Genomic DNA, 24,043 nt, shown 5'->3' on the forward strand with positions numbered 1-24,043 from the left:
ATGCAGCAGGTCCTCTCCTGCAGGGCTACGAGTGCTCTCCACAGTAGACCACAGCTGCCCATGTTCAGGGTCCTGGATGCAGCAGGTCCTCTCCTGCAGGGCTACGAGTGCTCTCCACAGTAGACCACAGCTGCCCGTGTTCAGGGTCCTGGATGCAGCATCTCCTGTCCTCCCTGAAGGTGTGCACGGGTCCTTAGAAGCATCAGGCCACTTCTTCTACCCCTCTATGTCACTAACACCCAGCAGCAGGGCTGGCCCCAGGTTATAGATATATATTTGAAGAAAAATTCACAAAATTCACATAAACAGACGTAAATCTATACAGTCATACACACATCATACATACAGACACATTAGAGGTATTAATATGGGGAAGCTGGCAGCAGCCTTACTCACCTCCCCCGCTTGTCTTCGTCCAGCTCCTCCAGGGCATGTGGCTTTGAAGGCCGCACTGCGTGATGGCTGGGGGCAAATACAGCACACGGGGCATAGACAGCCCTGGGTGGGGCATATATGTTACTGGGGTCACCAGGGGGTATACACATTACTGGGGGTGCATAGACATCACTGGGGGCATCCATGTTACTTGGGTGGCATACACATTACTGGGGTCAGTGGGGGGGCATACACATTACTGAGGTCAGTGGGGGGGCATACACATTACTGTGGTCCGTGGTGGGTGCATACACTAAACTAGGGGCATAAACATTACTGGGGTCAGTGGGGGGCATACACATTACTAGGGGCATAAACATTAGTGGGGTCAGTGGGGGGGCATACACATTACTGAGGTCAGTGGGGGGGGCATACACATTACTGTGGTCCGTGGTGGGTGCATACACTAAACTAGGGGCATAAACATTACTAGGGTCAGTGGGCGGCATACACATTACTAGGGGCATAAACATTACTGGGGTCAGGGGGGGGGCATACACATTACTAGGGGCATAAACATTACTGGGGTCAGTGGGGGCACACACATTACTGAGGTCAGTAAGTGGCATAGACATTACTGGGGTCAGTAGAGGGCATACACATTACTGGGGCATGTGGAGCATAGATACTGACAGTGGTGGCCTGTGGGGCATACATACTGGCCCTAGGGATGCTTAGCGCACAGGCTGGCAATGCTGGAAGATACTGAGGGCCCAAGCTGGCAACACTGGAGGGTGCTGAGGGCATAAGCTGGCAGCACTGCGGGGGGCGCAGAGGGCACAGGCTGGCAGCACTGCGGGGGGGGCGCTGAGGGCACATGCTGGCAGCAGTGTGGGGGGGCACTGAGGGCACAGGCTGGCGTGGTGCTGGGTGGCGCTGAGGGCACAGGCTGGTGGGGCGCTGAGGCCACAGGCTAGCAGCACTGGGGGGCACTGAAGGGCACAGGCTGGTGGGGCGCTGAGGGAAAAGGCTGGCGTGGTGCTGGGGGGCGCTGAGGGCACAGGCTGTCGGGGCGCTGAGGCCACAGGCTTGCAGCACTGGAGGAGCACTGAGGGCACAGGCTGGCAGGGCGCTGAGGGTACAGGCTGGCGTGGTGCTGGGGGGCGCTGAGGGCACAGGCTGGCAGCACAGGGGGGCGCTGAGGGCACAGGCTGGCAGCACTGGGGGGCACTGAGGGCACAGGCTGGTGGGGCATTGAGGGCACAGGCTGATGTGGTGCTGGGGGCACTGAGGGCACAGTCTGGCGTGGTGCTGGGGGGCGCTGAGGGCACATGTTGGCGGGGCACTGAGGACACAGGCTTGCAGCGCTGGGGGGGCACTGAGGGCACAGGTTGGCGGGGAGCTGAGGCTACAGGCTGGTGGTGTGCTGGGGGCACTGAGGGCACAGGCTGATGGGAGCACTGAGGGCACAGGCTGGCAGTACTGGTGGGGGAGGGCGCTGAGGGCACAGGCTGGCAGCACTGGGGGGGCACTGACAGCACAGGCTGGCAGCAAAGGGGGCGCTGAGGGCACAGGCTGGCAGCATTGGGGGACGCTGAGGGCACAGGCTGGCAGGGTACTGACTGTACAGGCTGGCGGGGCAAGGAGGGCACAGGCTGGCGGCACTGGGGGGGCACTAAGGGCACAGGCTGGCAGCACGGGGGGCGCTGAGGGCACAGGCTGGCAGCATTGGGGGGGCACTGAGGGCACAGGCTGATGGGGCGCTGAGGGTACAGGCTGGCGTGGTGCTGGGGAGCGCTGAGGGTACAGGCTGGCGGAGCACTGAGAGCACAGGCTGGCAGCACTGGGGGGGGCACTAAGCACAGGCTGGCAGCACTGGGGGGGCATTGAGAGCACAGGCTGGCAGCACTGGGGGAGCGCTGAGGGCACAGGCTGGCGGGGCAGTGAGAGCACAGGCTGGCGTGGTGCTGGGGCCACTGAGGGCACAGGATGGCAGCACTGGGGGGCACTGAGGGCACAGGCTGGTGGGGCGCTGAGGGTACAGGCTGGCGTGGTGCTGGGGAGCGCTGAGGGTACAGGCTGGCGTGGTGCTGGGGAGCACTGAGGGTACAGGCTGGCGGAGCACTGAGAGCACAGGCTGGCAGCACTGGGGGGGCACTGAGCACAGGCTGGCAGCACTGGGGGGGCACTGAGCACAGGCTGGCAGCACTGGGGGGGCATTGAGAGCACAGGCTGGCAGCACTGGGGGGCACTGAGGGCTCCTCTGGCTGCTTTCTCTGAGTCCCCTCTGTGTCTGCTTTTTCTATTGCAGGCACAGGGGGGACCTGAGAAGACACAAGTGCTGCTCCCCTGCTCTCTCCTCCTGCTCTCTCCTCCTGCACTCTCCCAGCTGCTGCACTTACCTCAGTTGCAGAACAAACGCTTTTGAAGCAGCCGCTGTGGACATGAGCCGGTCACATGTGAGGATCCTGGGTAGAAGGGGCAGGCAAAGGGGGCGTGGCCATCATCGAGCGAGCAGCAGGAGGGGACAAGGAAGGCATCCGAGAAGTGTGTGTGTCCACATTGAGAGGGGGCGTGGATGACAGCAAAGAGGGGCGTGGCCAGCAGCATAAATGCCATGGAAGGCATCCAGAGATTGTGGCCAGCATCCGGAGGGGCGTGGTCGGCAGAGTGTGGGGGCTTGGCAGCTGCTTATACCTGCACTGCGGGATACATAGCTCCCGGGCGTGAGAACGGGACTGAGGTATAAAATCGGGACTGTCCCGCTATATCCAGGAAGGTTGGGAGGTAGGATTTAATGGAGGTCTTGCTGCATCCTGGCAGTGCATTAGTCTTTTTGGCCTGGGCAGTTTACATCTGCCATTAGTCTGTGAGTATTGGTCAGGATGGGGAGCCCCACATTATGGGGAGCCCACCACCCTAACAATATCAGTCAGCAGCCGCCCGGAATTGCCGCATCCATTAGATGCGACAGTCCCGGGACTCTACTCGGCTCATCCCGAATTGCCCTGGTGCGGTGGCAATCGGGGTAATAAGGAGTTAAATGGCAGCTTATAGCTCGCCATTAAGTCAAAGGTTAATCATGGGCAGGCGTCTCCCCGAGATACCTTCCATGATTAACGTGTAAGTGAAAGTAAATAAACACACACAACGAAAAATCCTTTATTTGGAATAAAAGACAAAAAAAAAAACATTTACCACTTTATTAATATCCAAACACCCATCCAGGTCCGAAGTAATCCACATGACGCTCTCAGCTCTGCTACATGAAGCTGACAGAGAGCGTCGTAGAACATGACCGCTCTGTGTCAGCTCCACGTAGCAACTGAAGTGAGTTGCTGTCACTGGAGACTTCACTCAGGTAGTGCTTGCATGTGTGCGAGGATGATGATGAGTGCGGTAGTGCCGGGGTGTGTGCGGGGATGATGAGGAGTGTGGTAGTGCTTGTGTGTGCGGTGATGATGATGGGTGCAGTAGTGCCGGGGGGTGTGCGGGGATGATGACGAGTGCAGTAGTGCCGGGGTGTGTGCGGTGATGATGATGGGTGCAGTAGTGCCGGGGTGTGTGCGGGGATGATGACGAGTGCAGTAGTGCCGGGGTGTGTGCGGGGATGATGACGAGTGCAGTAGTGCCGGGCTGTGTGCGAAGATGATTATCAGTGCGGTAGTGCTGGGGTGTGTGCAGGGATGATGATGAGCGCAGTAGTGCCGGGGTGTGTGCGGGGATGATGACGAGTGCAGTAGTGCCGGGGTGTGTGCGGGGATGATGATGAGTGCAGTAGTGCCGGGGTGTGTGCGGGGATGATGACGAGTGCAGTAGTGCCGGGGTGTGTGCGGTGATGATGATGGGTGCAGTAGTGCCGGGGTGTGTGCGGGGATGATGACGAGTGCAGTAGTGCCGGGCTGTGTGCGAAGATGATTATCAGTGCGGTAGTGCTGGGGTGTGTGCAGGGATGATGATGAGCGCAGTAGTGTCGTGGTGTGTGCGGGGGATGATGATGAGTGCAGTAGTGCCGGGCTGTGTGCGAAGATGATTATCAGTGCGGTAGTGCTGGGGTGTGTGCAGGGATGATGATGAGCGCAGTAGTGCCGGGGTGTGTGCGGGGATGATGACGAGTGCAGTAGTGCCGGGCTGTGTGCGAAGATGATTATCAGTGCGGTAGTGCTGGGGTGTGTGCAGGGATGATGATGAGCGCAGTAGTGTCGTGGTGTGTGCGGGGATGATGATGAGTGCGGTAGTGCCTACGTGTGTGTGGTGATTATGATGAGTGTGGTAGTGTCGGGTTGTGTGCGGGGATTATGATGGGTGCGGTAGTGCCGGGGTGTGTGCGGGGATGATGATGGGAGCGGTAGTGCCTGCATGTGTGCGGGGATGATGGGAGCGGTAGTGCCTGCGTGTGTGCGGGGATCATGGGTGCAGTAGTGACGGGGTGTGTGTGTGTGTGTGTGGGGGGGATCATAGGTGCAGTAGTGCCAAGGTGTGTGTCCAGTGTATAAATGCGGAGGATGGGGGGGTGGAGCCGAGCGGGGCCATGGCGCTGAGGATGTCAGTGCCAGGGACTGCATGGCTGGGGACAAGTGACTATTCGTGTGTGTGTGTGTGTTTGTGCGCGTGTTTGCGTACGTGCGTGTATTCATGTTCAGTGTATACATGCGGAGGGCGGGGGGGACGGGTGGAGCAGAGTTACGCTGGTAACCATGGTACACAATCGGGTAACTATGCAAAGTGCTTTGCTTAGTTACCCGATGTGTACCATGGTTACCAGCGTACGCCGACTCCCGGCACGATCCCAGCAACGCAAGGGTATGTCTCGGCTGGGTTGCCGGTGTGGGCTGCAGCAGTCACTGGGGAGTCCGTGTGGGTTCGGGGAAAGGTGTCGGGCGTCGCCCTGTCGAGCTGTAGTTCGTGCTGTTCACTTAGCTGAGCCGTCGGTCGCAGGCTCTTTAGCGCACGCTCTGTGGCGACGGTTGTCACTGTAGTGACGTCATTTTGGAGCAAGACAAACAGACAGAACTGTTGCACTAATTAATATAGGTGGGTAAATCCATTGCTTTGCATTGCAGCACTTCTCATCAACAACACCTAATTGAACCTGCACATTGCAGCTGCTAGCCTACTATCTTCAGTAAACGGCTGATTAAACTGGTTCATATATTATATATTAAATATTGCACTGACCCTATTATATAGCAGCTACATGGTGATTATAACCAATATTATATTGCACTGGCCCTCTGCTGTAAAGGTAATTTTTATGCAAATGCAAATAGCACTGTGAATTGGCACACTGATAAAATTACCACTGACTGTGAAGCATAATGACTAGAGATGAGCGAACCAGCCGCGGTTCGGCTCGAGCTCGGTTCGCCGAACCGAGGTCCCGTTCGACTTCGGTTCGGCGAACGTTTGACGAACCGAACTCGAACCAATAGGAAAGAATGGGAGGCAATCACAAACACATAAAAACGCATTATAAATGTACACATACAGTTAATAAACATTGCCATAACACTTACCGGTGCCCGCGATGCGTCCTGCACTCTGTCTCCTGTCACTATTCCTTCCGATGATCGCTGCGTCCTCCCGATAACCAGCACTGACAGGATCTTCCGTGACGTCGTCAAAATAGCCATGTGACCTGTCACGTGGCTATTATCTCATTGGCTACAGACTGGTCACATGGCTTTGACGTCATGTCCTGTCCTAGGTCCTGTCATTGCACTCTCCGGTACACGGTGCACATTTGTGTATCGCCGTGTACCGGCGACATGCTCTAGCACACGGTCGACTCCCCTGAGACAGCCGGTCATTAACGGAGATCACCGTTGCCATAGCAACGCAGTTAGCGGTGACGTCACCGCTAACCGCGGCTCCGGGAATCACATGATCGGAGCACCGTTGCTATGGTAACGCGTCTGTCAGCGTTACCGCTGTTACCGCTAACAGCCAGCAGCACTGATCTCTCACGGAGTGAAGGCTGCACGGGAAGCAGCGTCTTCCCCCATGCAGCAGTGATGGAGCAGAGCTGCATTTGTTGAACGAGAAAGACAGAAGACCATGGATGGTGGAGGGCTGAAAGTGAGTAATAAACATGGAGTCTCTAATGTGTCTGTGTATTTATTTCTATTAAAGTATTTTTTCTTTGTGCGGTGTCTTTTTTTTAACCCTTTATTGGAGATTCTTAATGGCCGGGTCAAACGTGCCTGACATTAAGAATCTCTGGCTTAATACTAGCTAGTAAAACAAAGCTAGTATTAACTCATTATTACTCAGCAAGCTTCAGGGCTGCTGGAAGAGTTGGATACAGCGCCAGATGATGGCGCTTCTATGAAAGCGCCATTTTCTGGGGCGGCTGCGGACTGCAATTCGCAGCAGAGGCGCCCAGAAACCTCGGGCTAACCTGTGTTGCGGATTTCAATCCCCAGCTGCCTAGTTGTACCTGGCTGGACACAAAAATAGGGCGAAGCCCACGTCATTTGTTTTTTAATTATTTCATGAAATAAGTGAAATAATTAAAAAAAACGGGCTTCCCTATATTTTTGGTTCCCAGCCAGGTACAAATAGGCAACTGTGGGTTGGAGGCAGCCCGTGGCTGCCTGCTGTACCTGGCTAGCATACAAAAATATGGCGAAGCCCACGTCATTTTTTTGGTGGCCAAAAAACTTCTGCATACAGTCCTGGATGGAGTATGCTGAGCCTTGTAGTTCTGCAGCTGCTGTCTGCTCTTCTCCATACAGACAGACAGCAGCTGCAGAACTACAAGGCTCAGCATACTCCATCCAGGACTGTATGCAGGAGTTTTTTGCCCCCTGAAAAAATTATGTGGGCTTCGCCATATTTTTGTATGCTAGCCAGGTACAGCAGGTAGGTACGGCTGCCCCCAACCCCCAGTTGCCTATTTGTACCCGGCTGGGAACCAAAAATAAAGGGAAGCCCTTTTTTTTATTATTTCATGAATTTCATGAAATAATTAGAAAACAAATGACGTAGGCTTCGCCCCATTTTTGTGTCCAGCCAGGTACAACTAGGCAGCTGGGGATTGGAATCCGCAGCACAGGTTGGCCTGAGCTTTCTGGGCCCCACTGCTGTGAATTGCAGTCTGCAGCCGCCTCAGAAAATGGCACTTTCATAGAAGCGCCATCTTCTGGCGCTGTATCCAACTCTTCCAGCACCTGCCTGCTATAACTGGCTAGCATACAAAAATATGGCGAAGCTCAAGTTTTTTGGCAAAAAAAATAAAAAATGCTTCCCTGGATTTTCCATTGCCAGTGAAGGTAACACCAAGCAGTGGGGGTTAGCAGCCAGTAGCTGCTTGGATTACCCTTAGCTAGCAATACAAAAAATGCAGCGGGAGCCCATATATATTTTTTTTAATTATTTATTTAAATAACTAAAAACAAAATGGGCTTCCCTGTATTTTGATTGCTGGACATCACAGTGCTGTAAAAATAAATCTTTAAAAAAAATGACGTAGCGCTCCACGGTATTTTTGATTCTCAGCGCAGATAAAGCAGACAGCTATGGGTTGCCACCCACATCTGCCTGCCGTTACCTTGGCTGGCAATCAAAATACAGGGAAGCCCATTAATTTTTTCTATTAAAAAATAGTTAAAAAAAAAAATGACGTTGGGTCCCCCCATTTTTGATAGCCAGCTAGGGTAAAGCAGACGGCTGTAGCCTGAAAACCACAGCTGGCAGCTTTATCGTGGTTGGGGATCCAATGTGGAGGTCCCCCCAGGCTCTTTTTTTATAATTATTTTATAAATATTAATAATTACACAAAAAAAGTAGGGTCCCCCCCAAATTGGATCACCAGCCAAGGTAAAGCGGACAGCTGTGGTCTGGTATTCTCAGGGTGGGAAGGTCCATAGTTATTGGGCCTTCACAGCCTAAAAATAGCAGGCCGCAGGCACCCCAGACGTGGCGCATCCACTAGATGCGCCAATCCTTGCGCTTCACCCCAGCTCATCCCGTGCCCTGTTGCAGTGGCAAACGGGGTAATAAATCGGGTTGATACTAGCTGTAAAGTTACCTGACATCAAGCCCAGCAGTTTGTGATGTCATGGCGTCTATTAGATACCCAACATCATAAACTGTCAGTACTAACAAAAAAAAAAAAAAAAAAAAAAGACAAAAGAAATTTATTTGAAGAAACAGTCCCCAAAACATTCCCTCTTTCACCAATTTATTGTAAGAAAAAAAATAAAAGGGGTCCCACGACGACTCTGGACCGTCTAGAATATGGGGGGAGACACTCAGGGAACGTATCCCCCATTTTCTAGGAGTGCAGACCCTTCATGTGAGGAGTGTGGGTGCAATGAATCTGCACTCACTCTCCCCGGGTCCACAGCAGCAGAGTCCATGTCGTAATGGTTGCTACCAAAGCTGCAATGCCCTGCTCATGAGGTAAGGGCATGCCTAATCAGGAGAACTATTCTACATTTCCAAATATTGGTATTTGCTGATATTATTGCTATTCCACCTACTATATATTGGGGATAGGATCTTGGAGATGGAATACCCCTTTAAGTCCCGTTATCCAGCTGAATGAATACTTAACAACAGAACTCGCTATTTAGATGTGTTTTCTTGTGGCGTATAACGGACTCTCATGTTTGGTAGTCGTTCAGCAGGGAAACTATAAAAGCAAATCCCTCCATTTGGAAAATGTAGTATATAGCTCTCCTGATCAACTATGTTCCTTACCTCATGAGCAGGGCATTGCAGTAATAATAATAATTTAGTCATTTATATAGCGTTATTAATTCCATAGCGCTGTATGTCTTTGGAGTGTGGGAGGAAACCGGAGTACCCGGAGGAAACCCACGCAAACACGGGGAGAACATACAAACTCCTTGCAGATGGTGTCCTTGGTGGGAATTGAACCCAGGACCTCAGCGCTGCAAGACTGTAGTGCTAACCACTGAGCCACCATGCCGCCCATTTAGCTTACAGATGCATAACCACCACTCACTGTGTCTGAACACAGGAAGCTGAGCCGACAGCCGCTCTGTGCATGCGGCAGCGTCTATTGTGAAGGAGAGGGCCGTGGGGGGATCAACACTGCACAGGTACCGTGGGACACCGGGGAACACCGGTGGGGTTATAGGGGGTGACCTGGCAGGGCCTGGGGAGGAGTTTTCTGTCGCATGTGTCATGGCACATGCGACAGAAATCAGAGGAGTAGGGTGAATGCGGCCGGCGCGCTGCTGTGCGCGAGGCCATCTTGGATTTCTGGGAGGCCATCATGGGGGGCACTTTGGCGACACCGGGGGACCGGAGGGGACCGGGGAGGAGATTTATCATGTTTGTTCATGCCAGATGGGAGATAAATAATTTTTTTACCGACACTGTCATTTACTGTAACGTGATCATCGGTATACGGTGTATACCTGTGATCACGTGAGCGGGGACCGGAAAAACCGTCCGGAATCATGATCTCCAGGGTCTCAGCTACCCCTGAAACCCCGGAGATTTTCTGACGCTGGGGGGCGTTATTCACTTATTTCTGCCTGCTGTTTATAAACGGCAAATCAGAATAAGGCTACATTAACACGACCGATCCATTTTTGCGGTCTGCAAAAAACAGTCCGTTTTTTTTCACGGGTGCATCCGTGTGGCATCCGTTTCCGTTCCGTATGTCATCTGTTTGTCATCCATGTGCCTTCCGTTTTTTTTGTGTACTGCAAAAAAACTGAAGGAGGGAAAATACATAAATTTACCCAGGATCCATAGCTTCATCCTACATGAGGCGGACACATGTTCACTCCAGTGCCATTTTCTACTGCTTTTCACAGCGTAGAGCGCTCTGGTGATTTTCTTGTGCTTATACACTTCATATCAGTCTTTTCTGTCATTATAATGGCAGAAAGACACATAATGTCCCACTCTCCTGCATTTTGTAATTTTGCACCCTTTGGTGCCTTTCATGTGGCACTAAGGGGTGCTTAGCTTTGTATTTAGCCAAAAAAATGAAAAAAAAAATGACGTAGGGTTCCCCCTATTTTTGTAGTCAGCTAGGGTAAAGCAGACAGCTGGGGTCTGATATTCTCAGACTAGGGAGGTCCATGGTTATTGGACTCCCCCCAGCCTAAAAATAGCAGGCCGCAGCCGCCCCAGAAGTGGTGCATCCATTAGATGCGCCAATCCTGGTGCTTCGCCCCAGCTCATCCCGTGCCCTGGTTCGGTGGCAAACGGGGTAATATATGGGGTTAATACCAGATGTGTAATGTCACCTGGCATCAAGCCCTGGGGTTGGTGAGGTCAGGCGTCTATCAGATACCCGACATCACCAACCCAGTCAGTAATAAAAAAAAAGACGAAAAACACATTTTTATTTGAAAAAACACTCCCCAATACATTCCCTCTTTAACCAATTTATTAGAAAGAAAAACAAATCCAGGTCTGGTGTAATCCAAGGGGTTGCCATGACGATCCACACTGTCCCAGTCAATGAAGAGCAGGATGTTCCCCATTGGCTGGGAGAGCAATGTAGTGACTTGAGCTAACATCAATGGGTCAGCCCAGGTCACTGTAGGGGATGACAAGTGCTGCTGTCAGCGAGGTACATTACCTGCGCTGATCTCCAGCACACTGACAGCCCCTGCCACTGAGTTCAATGACCGCCGCCTTCACACCAAGTATCGCGAGAGGTCCGTGACGTCACCGCTAGTCAGTCTCGGGTCAGAAGCGAGAGAAGGTGATGTGACAAGCAGCGGCCATGGAGGACAGTGACAGCACTGAGGTCGGGACTTCATCACCGCAGGTAAGCCGAGCGGGCCATGTGTGCAGAGTGCCAGGTGGGCGGAGCCTAGTGGGGTAATGTGTGCAGAGTGCCAGGTGTGCAGAGTGCCAGGTGGGCGGAGCCTAGCGGGACCATGTGTGCAGAGTGCCAGGTGGGCGGAGCCTAGCAGGACCATGTGTGCAGAGTGCCAGGTGGGCGGAGCCATGTGTGCTGGCGGCGGAGTGCGAAGTGGGTGGAGCCTAGCGGGGTCATGTGGCGCTGAGGACGTCAGTGTCGTGGACTGCATGGCTGGGGACAGGTGAGTGGGTGTGTGTATGTATGTGTACATGCCGCGGGCAGGAGGGGGCGGAGCGAGCTGAGCGGGGAAGTGTCGGCTTTCTGCACACGTAACTAGGATAAATACCGGGTTACTAACCAAAGCGCTTTGCTTGGATACCCGATGTTTATCTTGGTTACCAGCTTCTGGCAGGCTGCCAGCGATGGCTCCCTGCACACTGTAGCTGTAAAAAGCCCTGCTTTTTGCTGCTAGAACCGTTCTCGAACGTAACTAGAACTATCGAACTTTAGCAAAAAGCTCGAGTTCTAGTTCGATCTAGAACAGCCCCCAAAATCACTCGAACCGCGAACTGGAGAACCGCGAACCGCGCTCAACTCTAATAATGACAGACAGTCCTAAAGCACTTAAGCACTAGCCCTCTGCTGTTACAATGATTTTATCATATCTATGCAGACAGTGCAAATAAATCCACTTATATCCTCCAAAAAAGAATATACACGATGCTAATGCTCCTTATAAAAATACATCATTTTATTAAATTTTAAAATAAAAACAACATACATGGACATGGGCACAACAAGGTAGAGAGAAGTACAAATATAACTCCCACGAATTGGGGGGGAGGGTGGGTAGAGACTTGCTTATCCCCCATGTACCATGGGGGATAGACATTCAGAATAATATATATCAGTCTGTGTGAAAATCGTCCTGTACCTTTAACCACAATACTATAGGTGTACTAAAATACCAATCCTGAGAAGCAGATCAAAGTATAACCAGAAGAGGGAAATCTCAGTCAAGACTCAAAGAGTTAATAAGAAGAGTGTCCCTTGAATACAGAGTATACGTTTTTCAACTAAATAGTTATTTCAAAAATAGCATAAATATAGGTGCCACTGGGCATTCCCTCTGCTGCACAGATGAAACCAACCGCAGGCCTTACAGTATATTAATGAAATTAGCATACATCCTAAACATCCAGATAAGGCTAGTTTCACACTTGCGCTGGACGGCTTCCGTAGCATTGCGTTGTGTGACGGATGCGTTGCATATAGTGGCACAACACAATGCTACGGATCGTACAAAATAACGGAAAGCTTTATTTTTTTTTTTTTTTTTTCTTCTTTACAGTACCGGCAGCTGACTATTGTGAACGATCAGCTGATCGCTCTTAATAGCCGAGCGCCCTGACATGTCAGCGGCCGAGTGCTCAGCTGAGCGCCCTGACATGCCGGCGGCCGAGTGCTCAGCTGAGCGCCCTGACATGCCGGCGGCCGAGTGCTCAGCTGAGCACCCTGACATGCCGGCGGCCGAGTGCTCAGCTGAGCGCCCTAACATGCCGGCGGCCGAGCACTCAGCTGAGAGCTCTCACATGCCGGCGGCCAGGCGATCAGCTGAGAGCTCTAACATGCCGGCTGCCGGGCGATCAGCTGAGAGCTCTCACATGCCGGCGGCCGGGCGATCAGCTGAGAGCTCTCACATGCCGGCTGCCGGGCGATCAGCTGAGAGCTCTCACATGCCGGCGGCCAGGCGATCAGCTGAGAGCTCTCACATGCCGGCGGCCGGGCGATCAGCTGAGAGCTCTCACATGCCGGCTGCCGGGCGATCAGCTGAGAGCTCTCACATGCCGGCTGCCGGGCGATCAGCTGAGAGCTCTCACATGCCGGCTGCCGGGCGATCAGCTGAGAGCTCTCACATGCCGGCGGCCAGGCGATCAGCTGAGAGCTCTCACATGCCGGCTGCCGGGCGATCAGCTGAGAGCTCTCACATGCCGGCTGCCGGGCGATCAGCTGAGAGCTCTCACATGCCGGCGGCCAGGCGATCAGCTGAGAGCTCTCACATGTCGGCGGCCGGGCGCTCAGCTGAGAGCTCTCACATGCCGGCTGCTGGGCGATCAGCTGAGAGCTCTCACATGCCGGCTGCCGGGCGATCAGCTGAGAGCTCTCACATGCCGGCGGCCGGGCGATCAGCTGAGAGCTCTCACATGCCGGCTGCCGGGCGATCAGCTGAGAGCTCTCACATGCCGGCTGCCGGGCGATCAGCTGAGAGCTCTCACATGCCGGCTCCCGGGCGCTCAGCTGAGAGCTCTCACATGCCGGCGGCCGGGCGCTCAGCTGAGAGCTCTCACATGCCGGCGGCCGGGCGATCAGCTGAGAGCTCTCACATGCCGGCGGCCGAGCGCTCAGCTGAGAGCTCTCACATGCCGGCTCCAGGGCGCTCAGCTGAGAGCTCTCACATGCCGGCTCCCGGGCGCTCAGCTGAGAGCTCTCACATGCCGGCGGCCGGGCGATCAGCTGAGAGCTCTCACATGCCGGCGGCCGAGCACTCAGCTGAGAGCTCTCACATGTCGGCGGCCGAGCGCTCAGCTGAGCGCCCTGACATGCCGGCGGCCGAGCGCTCAGCTGAGCGCCCTGACATGCCGGCGGCCGAGCGCTCAGCTGAACGTTTGGCCACTGAGAAATAAAATAAAGTTTGTGATAAAAAAAAAAAAGCGCATGCGCAGTGAAAAATAAATGTTTCCGCTGCTCAAAAAAACGTTACATGCAGCGTTCCAACCGCCCGATGCAGCGTCAAAATAACGACGCTGCGTCATCCAGCGGATGCAACGCTGACACTTGCGTTACAGTGCGTCGTCCATACAAGTCTATGGAGAATAGCGCAGTGCGTTAACGGGCTGCGCTATTCTCCAAAGTGACGGACTCCGCTGAACGCAAGTGTGAAAGTAGCCTAAATCATTAACACAGTCCCAAGAATAGCATGAATATAAGTGCTGCTGGGCATTCCCACCGCCGCACTAAGGAGACCGTCCGTAAATAAACTCACTGTACAAAATCGGGTGTCAGTGTGGGTCGTGCTGTGAGTCAACAGGACGCTTACCATACATGCAGCTGCTATCAGTCACAGTCTGTAACCCGATGGCAAAAAAGAGCTCTATAAATCACGCTTTTAAATAAGTGCAGGGCATAGACCATGACACTGCATGTCAGTATAAGCGGCTGCTGACCAGCCGTACACAGAATCAGTAAAGGTACACTAAACAATCATCAAGGCAGGACACATAGTATAGAAAATCAAAGTAACACACAGACCTGATCCAAAGTAGTTCAGTCACAAGCCCACCACGCCTCAATGCGTTTCACCACCTGGGCTTCGTCAGGAGGCAGATACCCAGGCAGAGTGTGATTATAGGCAGCTGCTGTTGGAGCGTGCAGTGAGGTATAACAGGTTAAACAACCGCGATCTTTAGCAGCGCTGGACATCCATGACGGTCATTAATTAAATTAAAGAAAAGCCCGGACGCCTGCCCTGAAGGGGCTCAAGGGAGGGCAACATGAGTGAGGAGGGATGCTAGGCCTGAGGGTTAGCAAGGGGTTAAAGTGTAGGGCATTTTGTGCGGGAAAAATGGGAGGTTGGGTTAGGCCGGTTTCACACATCCGGCTTTTTGCCGTTTTGCCGGATGCGGCGCTCTCCCGTACAGTTAATACAGTACAGTGACAGCGCAACAAGCGCCGGTCACATGCTGTCATGTGACCGGTGCATGTGACCCGGAAGTTACAGCGCTGTCACTGTACTGTATTAACTGTACGGGAGAGCGCCGCATCCGGCAAAACGGCAAAAAGCCGGATGTGTGAAACCGGCCTTAAGTGCTGTGGGGACATGTAATTGGTCAGGGGGTTGTCAGTTGTGGGATAGTATATATAGGGCCGAATTATGAGGTGGGAGGTTCATTCACTACCTGGAAGACGTCCGGAATTGTTGCTGAATCGCTTGGATCCTGAAGATCGAGGGCCTCATGGTAACAGATGAAGAGGAGGAGCAGCTGCGGCGATGGTCCGGCGAAGTCGGCGGCGCTGTAGGTGGGACCCCTCTGCCTCCGAAGCGGCAGCGAAGACCGCGGCCTCCTTAGCGTCTCAGCCAGAGACGATGCCGAGGAGCCGACGGCGGAGAAGGAGCCCCAGCGGCAGACCCACGGCAGCGGCGGCGGATCCAGGAGACGGGACAACACGGGGCCTGAGCCGGAAGTCGGGCCGCGGGATCAAGGCAGCGGGGCGGTGAGTGACGTGGCCGGCCCCCCAACCACTTCCGGTTCGCGGCGCACAGTGGTGACGCGCGCGTCGCGGCTGCGTGGCCCGCCGCGCTCCCCTGCCCCGCCGCGCTCCCCTGCCCCGCCGCGCTTGCCTGCCCCGCTGCGGTCACGTGGGTCGGCGGTGTCACGTGGGTCGGCGGTGTCACGTGGGCTGGTGGCGCGGTCACGTGGGCCGGCGGCGCGGTCACGTGTGGATCCAGGAGAGAAGACGGAACCTGCATCGGAAGTCGGCAGCGGGGCGGTGAGTGACGTGACCGGCCTCCCCTCCACTTCCGGGTCGTGGCATGCATTAGTGACGCGCGCGTCGCGGCCACGTGACCCGGCGCGGTCACGTGGTCTGGCGATGCGGTCACGTGCTTCGGCGCCGGTGTCAGCTGACCCGGAAGTGTCAGCGATGAATCCTGCAGCGATCGTCGGCGGCTGCAGAGCAAGATGTGGGGAGGATTTCACGAACCCAGATGTCAGTCCGGCAGCGGTGCGGGCGGTGGTAAGTGACATCACTGGCCCTGACAGCTTCATATTGGTGCGGTGCAGGGGTCAGCGTGACACCATGGGCGACGCGGCCACGTGACCCGTGGCGCGGTGCGTGGTCTGGCGGCGTGAGCACCGGCCCCTGGCATCATGGCTATCCGGATCCACCAGAGGTTTAGCTCGAGTGGCCATACAGGGTCCACCGGGCAACGGCGGCATGTCAGTGCTGCGCCAGAGTGACACGTTGCTAGAACATGATGGGTTGGGGGTGCCAAGCTACGGGGGGCCCCCGAGACTCTGAAGCTGGGTTCGGCGGGGACCCAGGGGCGGTTGGATCCCTGCACGGAGGCAGTCTTACATCTGCGCGGCCGGAACCCCCGACTACGGCTCTGGGTCGGTGACCATCTCCTGAGGCGTCCTCCGGGTTGTGCAGCAGATTGATCTCACCGGCAGTTGCTGGCGAGGTCCCAGTCGCCTGTTTTCTGCCCAGGAGGAGGACAGCCTGCATCGTTCGGTGAGGTTTCCAACGGTGCTCGACGCGGAGGACACGTGACGGCTGTTCCGGGGGTTACCCCGGAGTCAGCCTGGTAAGCTTAAGGTTCACTTGCACCTCTTATTTAGGTTTCAGTTCTTTGTAGGTGGTGGGGGTTTTCAAATGCTTCTGGTTGTTGGTTGGTCTTAAGTCGTACGTTCCGGGGCGTCGCGGGGTTTTAATACCTGATGTGGTTTTAAAGGGTGGACGGCCATGAGGCGGTACTACGGTGAGGTCCAGAGTGGTTTGGGGGTCGCGGGGATTAGCCACACCTCTGGGGGTTCCATAGCCCAGTAGCAGGTGTTGGTGGGGGGCCTTTTGGCGGATGGGTCTGCGGTCACGATTGGATCATTAAGAACCGTGGTGTTGTTCCCTGAGAGTGTGGCTATAGGTATTCATTCGGTATAGGTGACTCAGAAAAGGGGCTGAGTGGTTGTGCGGGGTTTTGTTGGCTGTTGTTAGACCGGCGGTACAGGGAGGTTGCTTAAAATCAGACGATGGAAGGGGGGGTGTTGTCTGCCGACATGACATTGGTTTTATCTTCTTTTGCTGCGGCAGCAGATCTTCATTGTTCATGGGGGTTGTTTCGAGGCAGGAAGGCTACCGGTTTAGGCATTATATACTTGTATGTTGTAATTTGAGTGTATTCGGTGCAGCAGGCTTTGTCCGGGGAATTGGTGCCTGTGTCTATGGCCGGTTATTGGAGCTGTAGGGGGTATAAGGGGTGGTTGGGGATCCCCCTCTGCCTAAACTGGATCTTCTCGGCAACTGTTCGTTGGTTGCCGCTGCTGTTAAGCGCCCACCTTGGGGTTCATTGGGGCGCATAAGTATCGAGTACAGTTTTGGTTGTGGGCTTACCACCCTATTGGTTCTTGTGATTGTCTGGGGTCCGGGCTGGTGGATGATGGATGGTACCAGTAAGGGGCTATTGATGGATTTGGGTACAGGGGCCAGGTACCGGGCTTCCGAGGTGCTCCTAGGTGTTGGGTTGTTCGTATATCCAGGGGGGCGTGGCTTTTATATTGCTGGTTACTTGGCGAAAATGTCGACGGTTGCTAATAGGCTTTTGGTGGATAGTTGGCTGCTTGTCGGGGCCCGAGTTATATGCGCGAGTAAGGCACTTGGTGGCTTAACGGCATTTGACGGCGTATTTGCCGTTGCCTATGGGGACGGTTATCAGATGCCACTTTCCGGGTCTGCGTGGGAGAGACCTTTTCACTGGCTGGTACGCGGGCAGGTAAGGTGATTCTACTGGTCGTTTACCATGGTACAGGTGGTGGATTTGACAGGGTGTTGCTTTGTTTCCAGCCTTTGAACACACAGACGCCATGGCGGCAAGCGGTTCCTTATAGGAGATTTGGGTTTGTGATCACTACGGGCCTGGGGCTTTGGGCCGCTTGCTGGTCTAGGGGCCCAGGCTTGGGCTGGACTAGGCTAAAATTCCGTGACCAGGACTATTTGCCTGGTTGGATTTGTTTCCCATTGTGCAGCCCCGGCAGATTGGGGCTGGGATGCGTGAAGGACTGGTGACGACTGCGGGGGTGTTTGGCATGTTGATCAGTGCGTCTGGGTTCACTGATGGTGTGGTTGGGTTTTACTCGCCGGTCTAGGAAGCCTGTTTGTAGTTGGCCATTTGCGCCAGTGCACTTGGCGGGTATGTGGCGCCCACGGGAGTGACCCTTTGTATTGCTGTAGGGGGACCGTTTTCACCTAAGGGCAGCTGTCACATGATTGTGATTCAGTTTGTATACCTGGTGAGTTTGATGCAGTGGTTTTATGTGCTGGACGTCAGGAGTATGACCGTCACATTGTGTAGCCAGTAAACGGTATTGGAGTGGTAATTGCGGCTAAGCAAGCAGCGAATATGGTCTTGTTGGCGGGGGTTGCGGCCGGTTCTGACACAAAAGATCTAGGGATTGAAATCTTTGTCGCTTGGGGTTTCAGGGTTTTGGAAGTGGGCGGTGGGTCGGGCGCCATTTCGGCGTACCCGGTGGATAATTTGCTGGGGGGTCTCCCCGGCGGGCATTTTCAGTACGGGTGATAGCAAGCAATTTGTTTGGATGCCGTAATTTGAATGAGATTAGCATCCAAGGCTCGTGGCATAAATAGGGCCTGGCGTTGGTTGTGGTAGTTTAAGGCTTAGTTATGGTTGGTGCCGGGTACTGCTGTATGCAGGGTTTGGCGAAAGGTGTGGTTAATGGTGCCCCCAGTCCTGGAATAGTAGGGTGGGTCTTTAGACTCTTTTGGTATCCCAGGTCGGGTCTTGGTCGCCCTCATGTGGTGGGCGTGTATTCAATGGGTCTTTTACTGGGGCAGTTACAGTAAGGAATTTCGTGTACATTTATCTTATAGGGGCGGCGTGTGCTTCTTTGTGGTTCAGGAATGCGATAACTGTCTTTCATGGTTGTGGTTAAACTCCTTTGGTACTTCGGGAAGAGCCTTATTGTCTTCTTGCGGTTGGAGAGTATTCAGCAGATATGTGGGCATTATAGTGGTGGCATTGAGAATAATTCATGTTCCTTTTTGTAAAGGGGTAGTGGCTTCGGCTACTTGTTTCAGGCTTCCTTTAAGGGATACGATTGGTTGTGATTATGCGGTTGGCCGCGGATGGTATGCCAGACCTTATACGTTGCGCGGGTTGTTGGGCAGAGCATGGCAGTTGGAGGTTGGAGGTGTGCTTCCTTTACTTTAGGTTTGGCGCATTGGCGATAGTAGTGGGGTCTTTTCAGACCTAGGATTGGTGATTGACTTGGTTTTGGTGTTGCCGGGGTGTCCAGGATAATTTATGGCTTGGTTTGGTAATGGGCATATAGTGAGGTAGATTAGGACGGGTGTTACTAATTAGGGAGGAGGGACCTCCGGATGATTTGACAGGGCACCTGTGTGGAACTGACTTGGGCGCGGAGAGGCCCCTGGTCTTGTTCCATTTCCTCAGGCATGACGGCCTTGGGCCCCCGGTATGCCGCCAAGGTGTAGTGCTCGGGTGTTCGGTTGCAATGGATCACTTGTTTGGAGGCTTGCCGGGTTTGTCGACATGGCAAGTTGTCAGGGAAATGCTGGAGATCAAGGAAACATGGCGTGTGCCCATTGTTACCATTAGGCAGGTCGGCTTTGCCGAATTATTAGTTGGGGTGCTTTTCGAGGTTCCTGCAGTGTTGCGGTCTCAACGAGGCCGAGTTCGCGTCCCATTCTTTCGGGGTCGGGTCGACGACTCAGGCTGCTCGTTGGGGACTGGTCGCGCAGGCTTAGTGAAGGATCGGGCCCTGGGTGCCGGCTGGGTTCAGGTACATATTCGGTCAGTTCTTTTTGTGAAGATGGTTCGGGGCAGGGGAGTTTGTGTCTGTGGTGAATTGTGCGGTCTAATGGTGTTCGGTTTAGTCCCATTGGTTTTGCAATTAAGGCTTGGGTTACTGGTGCCATGGTCACGGCTCTGGTTGGTCTTTGGTGGTGGGACTCGCACGTACAAGGTGTCATACGTGCTCGCGGTGGCGTCAAGGAGGGGGGTATTTGAAGTCGGTGGATTGCACAAAGAGCGGGGGCGAACCCAGTGCAGGAACGGGTTACCCTTGGTGGTGCAATGGTATGGTTGGTGGGTCCCTGCTGTGCTCGGTCACAGCGGGACATGTTAATGTGCTGGGTGTCTTCGAGCCAGTGTGGTGCGGCTGAGGGCACATGGTGGAGCTGATGTTGCAATCATGTACAACGGGACTCTTCACTTACCCCCCCCTCCTTTGCTGGTGGTTATGTTTTATGGAGTTATTACTATATTTATGAATAAAATGTTATTGATTATTTTGGTGATAATAAACGAGGCTGCTGTGGCCTTTACATCCAATGTCACGCAGTCTGTGTCTTATTTTGGGTTGAGAAGCGGTAATACGTGGATAACTGGTTTGGGTCAGTACGGCAAGATAGGGCCGTCAGTCAGACGTTCCTAAGTCATGTACAGTGAGTTTATTTACGGACGGTCTCCTTAGTGCGGTGGTGGGAATGCCCAGCGGCACGTATATTCATGCTATTCTTGGGACTGTGTTAATGATTTATCTGGATGTTTAGGATGTATGCTAATTTCATTAATATACTGTAAGGCCTGCGGTTGGTTTCATCTGTGCAGCAGAGGGAATGCCCAGTGGCACCTATATTTATGCTATTTTTGAAATAACTATTTAGTTGAAAAACGTATACTCTGTATTCAAGGGACACTCTACTTATTAACCCTTTGAGTCTTGACTGAGATTTCCCTCTTCTGGTTATACTTTGATCTGCTTCTCAGGATTGGTATTTTAGTACACCTATAGTATTGTGGTTAAAGGTACAGGACGATTTTCACACAGACTGATATATATTATTCTGAATGTCTATCCCCCATGGTACATGGGGGATAAGCAAGTCTCTACCCACCCTCCCCAAAATTCGTGGGAGTTATATTTGTACTTCTCTCTACCTTGTTGTGCCCATGTCCATGTATGGTTTTTTTTATTTTAAAATTTAATAAAATGATGTATTTTTATAAGGAGCATTAGCATCGTGTATATTCTTTTTTGGAGGATATAAGTGGATTTACTGGTTATGTAGATGCTATCCTAATTATGATAGTAGAAAATGTGGAATATGATGGTTAGACAGTGCAAATAGCCTAGGTTTAGCATATAAAGTGCATTAAAGTACATCAAGAAAAGTGCAGAGTGCAGGCAATGTAGCAAGAATTTATTCAAGTACAGACATTGTTAATCAGGATTAATGATTGATTAATTGATGAGAAGTGCTGCAGTGCAAAGAAATTAATTTACCCACCTATATTAATTAGTGCAACAGTTCTGATACTTTGTTATTGAGCTTTTGTAATAATATTGTATTTTGTGCTAAAGCATAGCTACTAGCATATTTATAACAGCGGTATTTTAATATCAGTTGGCTAGTGCAATATAACTTGTTAAAATGGATACCTATGACAACCCTTGAGCCTAGCACAATACACCTAAAGCATTGTTGGATCACTTATAAACTGCTATTTTTTATGTAATTTTCCTAAACTATATTAAGCCATATAAAGAATTGAACAGTGTTATAGATTCTGGTATATACCCATGGTGTGATGAAAGTCCATACATTCCCAGAAGGAGTATACTCATATGCGTTGTTCAGTTTAAAGTTTTTTGTTTGTTTGTACACTGTCACAGATCACTCACATTGTCTTTTTAAAGAAACCTAATCAATAAAAATCTATTTTTATGTGCAACTACTCCCTTGTTTTTCTTGTTATATATGCTATATGGAGTTAGCATACTATTGAGCAGCTAACATGAAAATCGGGATTTTTTTGTGGAGACAGACAGACAGACAGACAGACAGACACAGACAGACAGACAGACACAGACAGACAGACAGACACAGACAGACAGACACAGACAGACAGACACAGACAGACAGACACAGAAAGACAGACAGACAGACAGAATAAGGCAATTATATATATAGATGTCTGTAATATTCCTAATTTGGCAAAAATTTCAAAAACAATTAATTAAAAAAAAATGAAATTCTCATTTACCTGTGCGGCCATAATGCGCTGTCTTTCTGCAAGTAGGCTGCATTTTTTGCATTGGCAGTCCCTCCACATACAAAACCACTTGTGACCCTTCAAGGGAGATGAATAGCCATGGTTCCGGCAACGTTCACACTTAGGAAATCGTAAAGTCCATCCAGAAGAAACAGAGCTCCGTACCTGGCTAAATGGCTGTACGTTCTTGGGCATTGTAAATGTCAAATGAAGCTGTTCTCTCTATCTCATTCCCCAGAAATGATAAACTGCTAACCTTGGAATGAAATATACGGTAATTTGGGAGTAACAAAGCAGAGAGTGACAAATGCCTCCCACATTTTTGCATAGAAGTTTCGAAAACACGGCGTGAAATTCTGTTGCATTGATCCAACTGAAAAGGAATGTGTCGTAAAAAGAAAAAAAATAACTGATAAAATGTAAAGTATTAATGTTTCAATATTTTGTTTAAATATTATTTGTTTTTAATGGAGCAAAATGTAAAAAATGTTTTTAAAAGTTTGATATTTTCCACTCTTAGGCTGTGTCCGCACTTTGCGTTGTCCTAGTTGCAGTTCTAAACGCATCCTCTGGCAGAAATTGCTTTTGCCAAAGTTGCTTTTGAGCATAGGATCACGGTAAATACGCATGCGTTTTAGCCGCGTTTTTAGCGCTTTTTATATGCTTTTCCATTGCGTTTAGACAGATGCGTTTTGAACATAAAGACACTGCTAAATAAAGTTTAAACAGTCAAACACAATGAAAAAAGGGAAAAAAAAGGAACACATATAATTATTGAAATTATAACAAATAGTTATATTTCATATAATTATAGCGCTTTTATACTATTTATCGCTACAATAGCAATAAATTAATATTTTTCATTAATTTAATTGTCGGACTATGTGTGTGCGTAAAGGGACATATCATTTCATTATTTTGATGTCAGAAAAGCATGCGTTTATGTAGTCCAAAACGCATGCTTTCTGCAGGTAAAAAGCATGTAAAACGCTGGAATTTTGATGTAGCTTGCTTTTTACAACTTCTCATTGACTTCAATGTTAGCAAAACGCAGCCAAAATGGCAAAAACAATTGACATGCTGCTTTTTGAACGCAGAGTTTTTGCCCAAATTTATGCAAATTAAACGCAGTGTTTTGAACTGCAAAGTGCGCACAAGAAATCCACTTTTCCCATAGACTTTGCAGGAAAATCAAAACGCATGCATTTTGGCATGAAAACGCTGCAGTTCAAAACGCTGCTGAAACGCAGGTAAAAAAACGCAAAGTGCGGACACAGCCTTAAACACTTGGGGGAGCAGCTGCTGAATTCTTACTGTAGAAGTACTGTAGAACTAGCTCACATTACAGCTGCAGTAACAGTGGGTGGAATTTGCTCTCCTGTGTGTGATGTCACAGCTCCCCCTCCCAATCTGGGTGTTTCCAAAAGGATAAGGGAAGATGAAGATTAGGATCATAGTGCGGAGCCATTTTGTTGGTGACCGCAAAGTGATCCTAATGTCTAAAGTATTGGTACTAGAGAGGAAAAGAAGCAGGCATTGGCACTCAGCTCAATATAGAATGCATGACAATCAATATATAAATAACCAGAAATCTTTTCTTGAAAGCATACCCCAATAAAAACATTTAAAAGAACATCAGACAAAAGAATAACAATGATTAACTGTGGTGCTATACAATGATAAAAAGTATTAACCAGCAAAGAACAAAATAGCCATAGGACATATCGATGAGTCCATTCAGAAGATACAAAAACATATACACACAATGGCACAGCTGGAAAATAGCACAAATGAAATAACCCACCATACAGAACTACATCACTGTTGGAGCCTAAGTGAGCAAGATAGCAGTAAGAAGTCTGGTGAACCCCCCCCCCCCCATACCCAACGTGTGTCGCTCATCAAGTGAGCTTCACCAGGAGAGGATGTATGGTGGGTTATTTCATTTGTGCTATTTTCCAGCTGTGCCATTGTGTGTATATGTTTTTGTATCTTCT

General features: G+C 51.4%; 2 protein-coding genes across 2 annotated transcripts in view; one reads left to right on the forward strand and one right to left on the reverse strand.

Moving 5' to 3' along the window:
- The window catches only part of LOC142251620 (U3 small nucleolar ribonucleoprotein IMP4-like), a 135,427-nt gene that overhangs the window by 3,440 nt on the left and 107,944 nt on the right, over positions 1–24,043 (forward strand). The window lies entirely within an intron of this gene.
- LOC142250893 (doublesex- and mab-3-related transcription factor 1-like) lies at positions 842–22,241 on the reverse strand. The gene is made up of 4 exons (XM_075323202.1): positions 22,038–22,241; positions 21,672–21,694; positions 1,437–1,531; positions 842–846 (listed from the first exon to the last, which is right to left on the reverse strand). Exons 1-4 carry the CDS (start codon positions 22,239–22,241, stop codon positions 842–844), a joined length of 327 nt encoding a protein of 108 aa, XP_075179317.1.

Source organism: Anomaloglossus baeobatrachus, chromosome 9 (genome assembly GCF_048569485.1).
Source record: "Anomaloglossus baeobatrachus isolate aAnoBae1 chromosome 9, aAnoBae1.hap1, whole genome shotgun sequence".
Classification (NCBI taxonomy): Eukaryota; Metazoa; Chordata; class Amphibia; order Anura; family Aromobatidae; genus Anomaloglossus; species Anomaloglossus baeobatrachus.

Bases quoted from the DNA above. Each gene is read 5' to 3' on its own strand.
- LOC142250893 (XM_075323202.1), bottom strand. From the start codon at position 22,241: ATGCCCAAGAACGTACAGCCATTTAGCCAGGTACGGAGCTCTGTTTCT. The intron at 21,695-22,037 runs GTAAATGAGAAT...TTTATTGATTAG, and splicing joins AGCGCATTATGGCCGCACAG to GTTTCTTTAAAAAGACAATG. The intron at 1,532-21,671 runs GTGATCTGTGAC...AGCGCCCCCCAG, and splicing joins TCTTTAAAAAGACAATGTGA to CACCACGCCAGCCTGTACCC.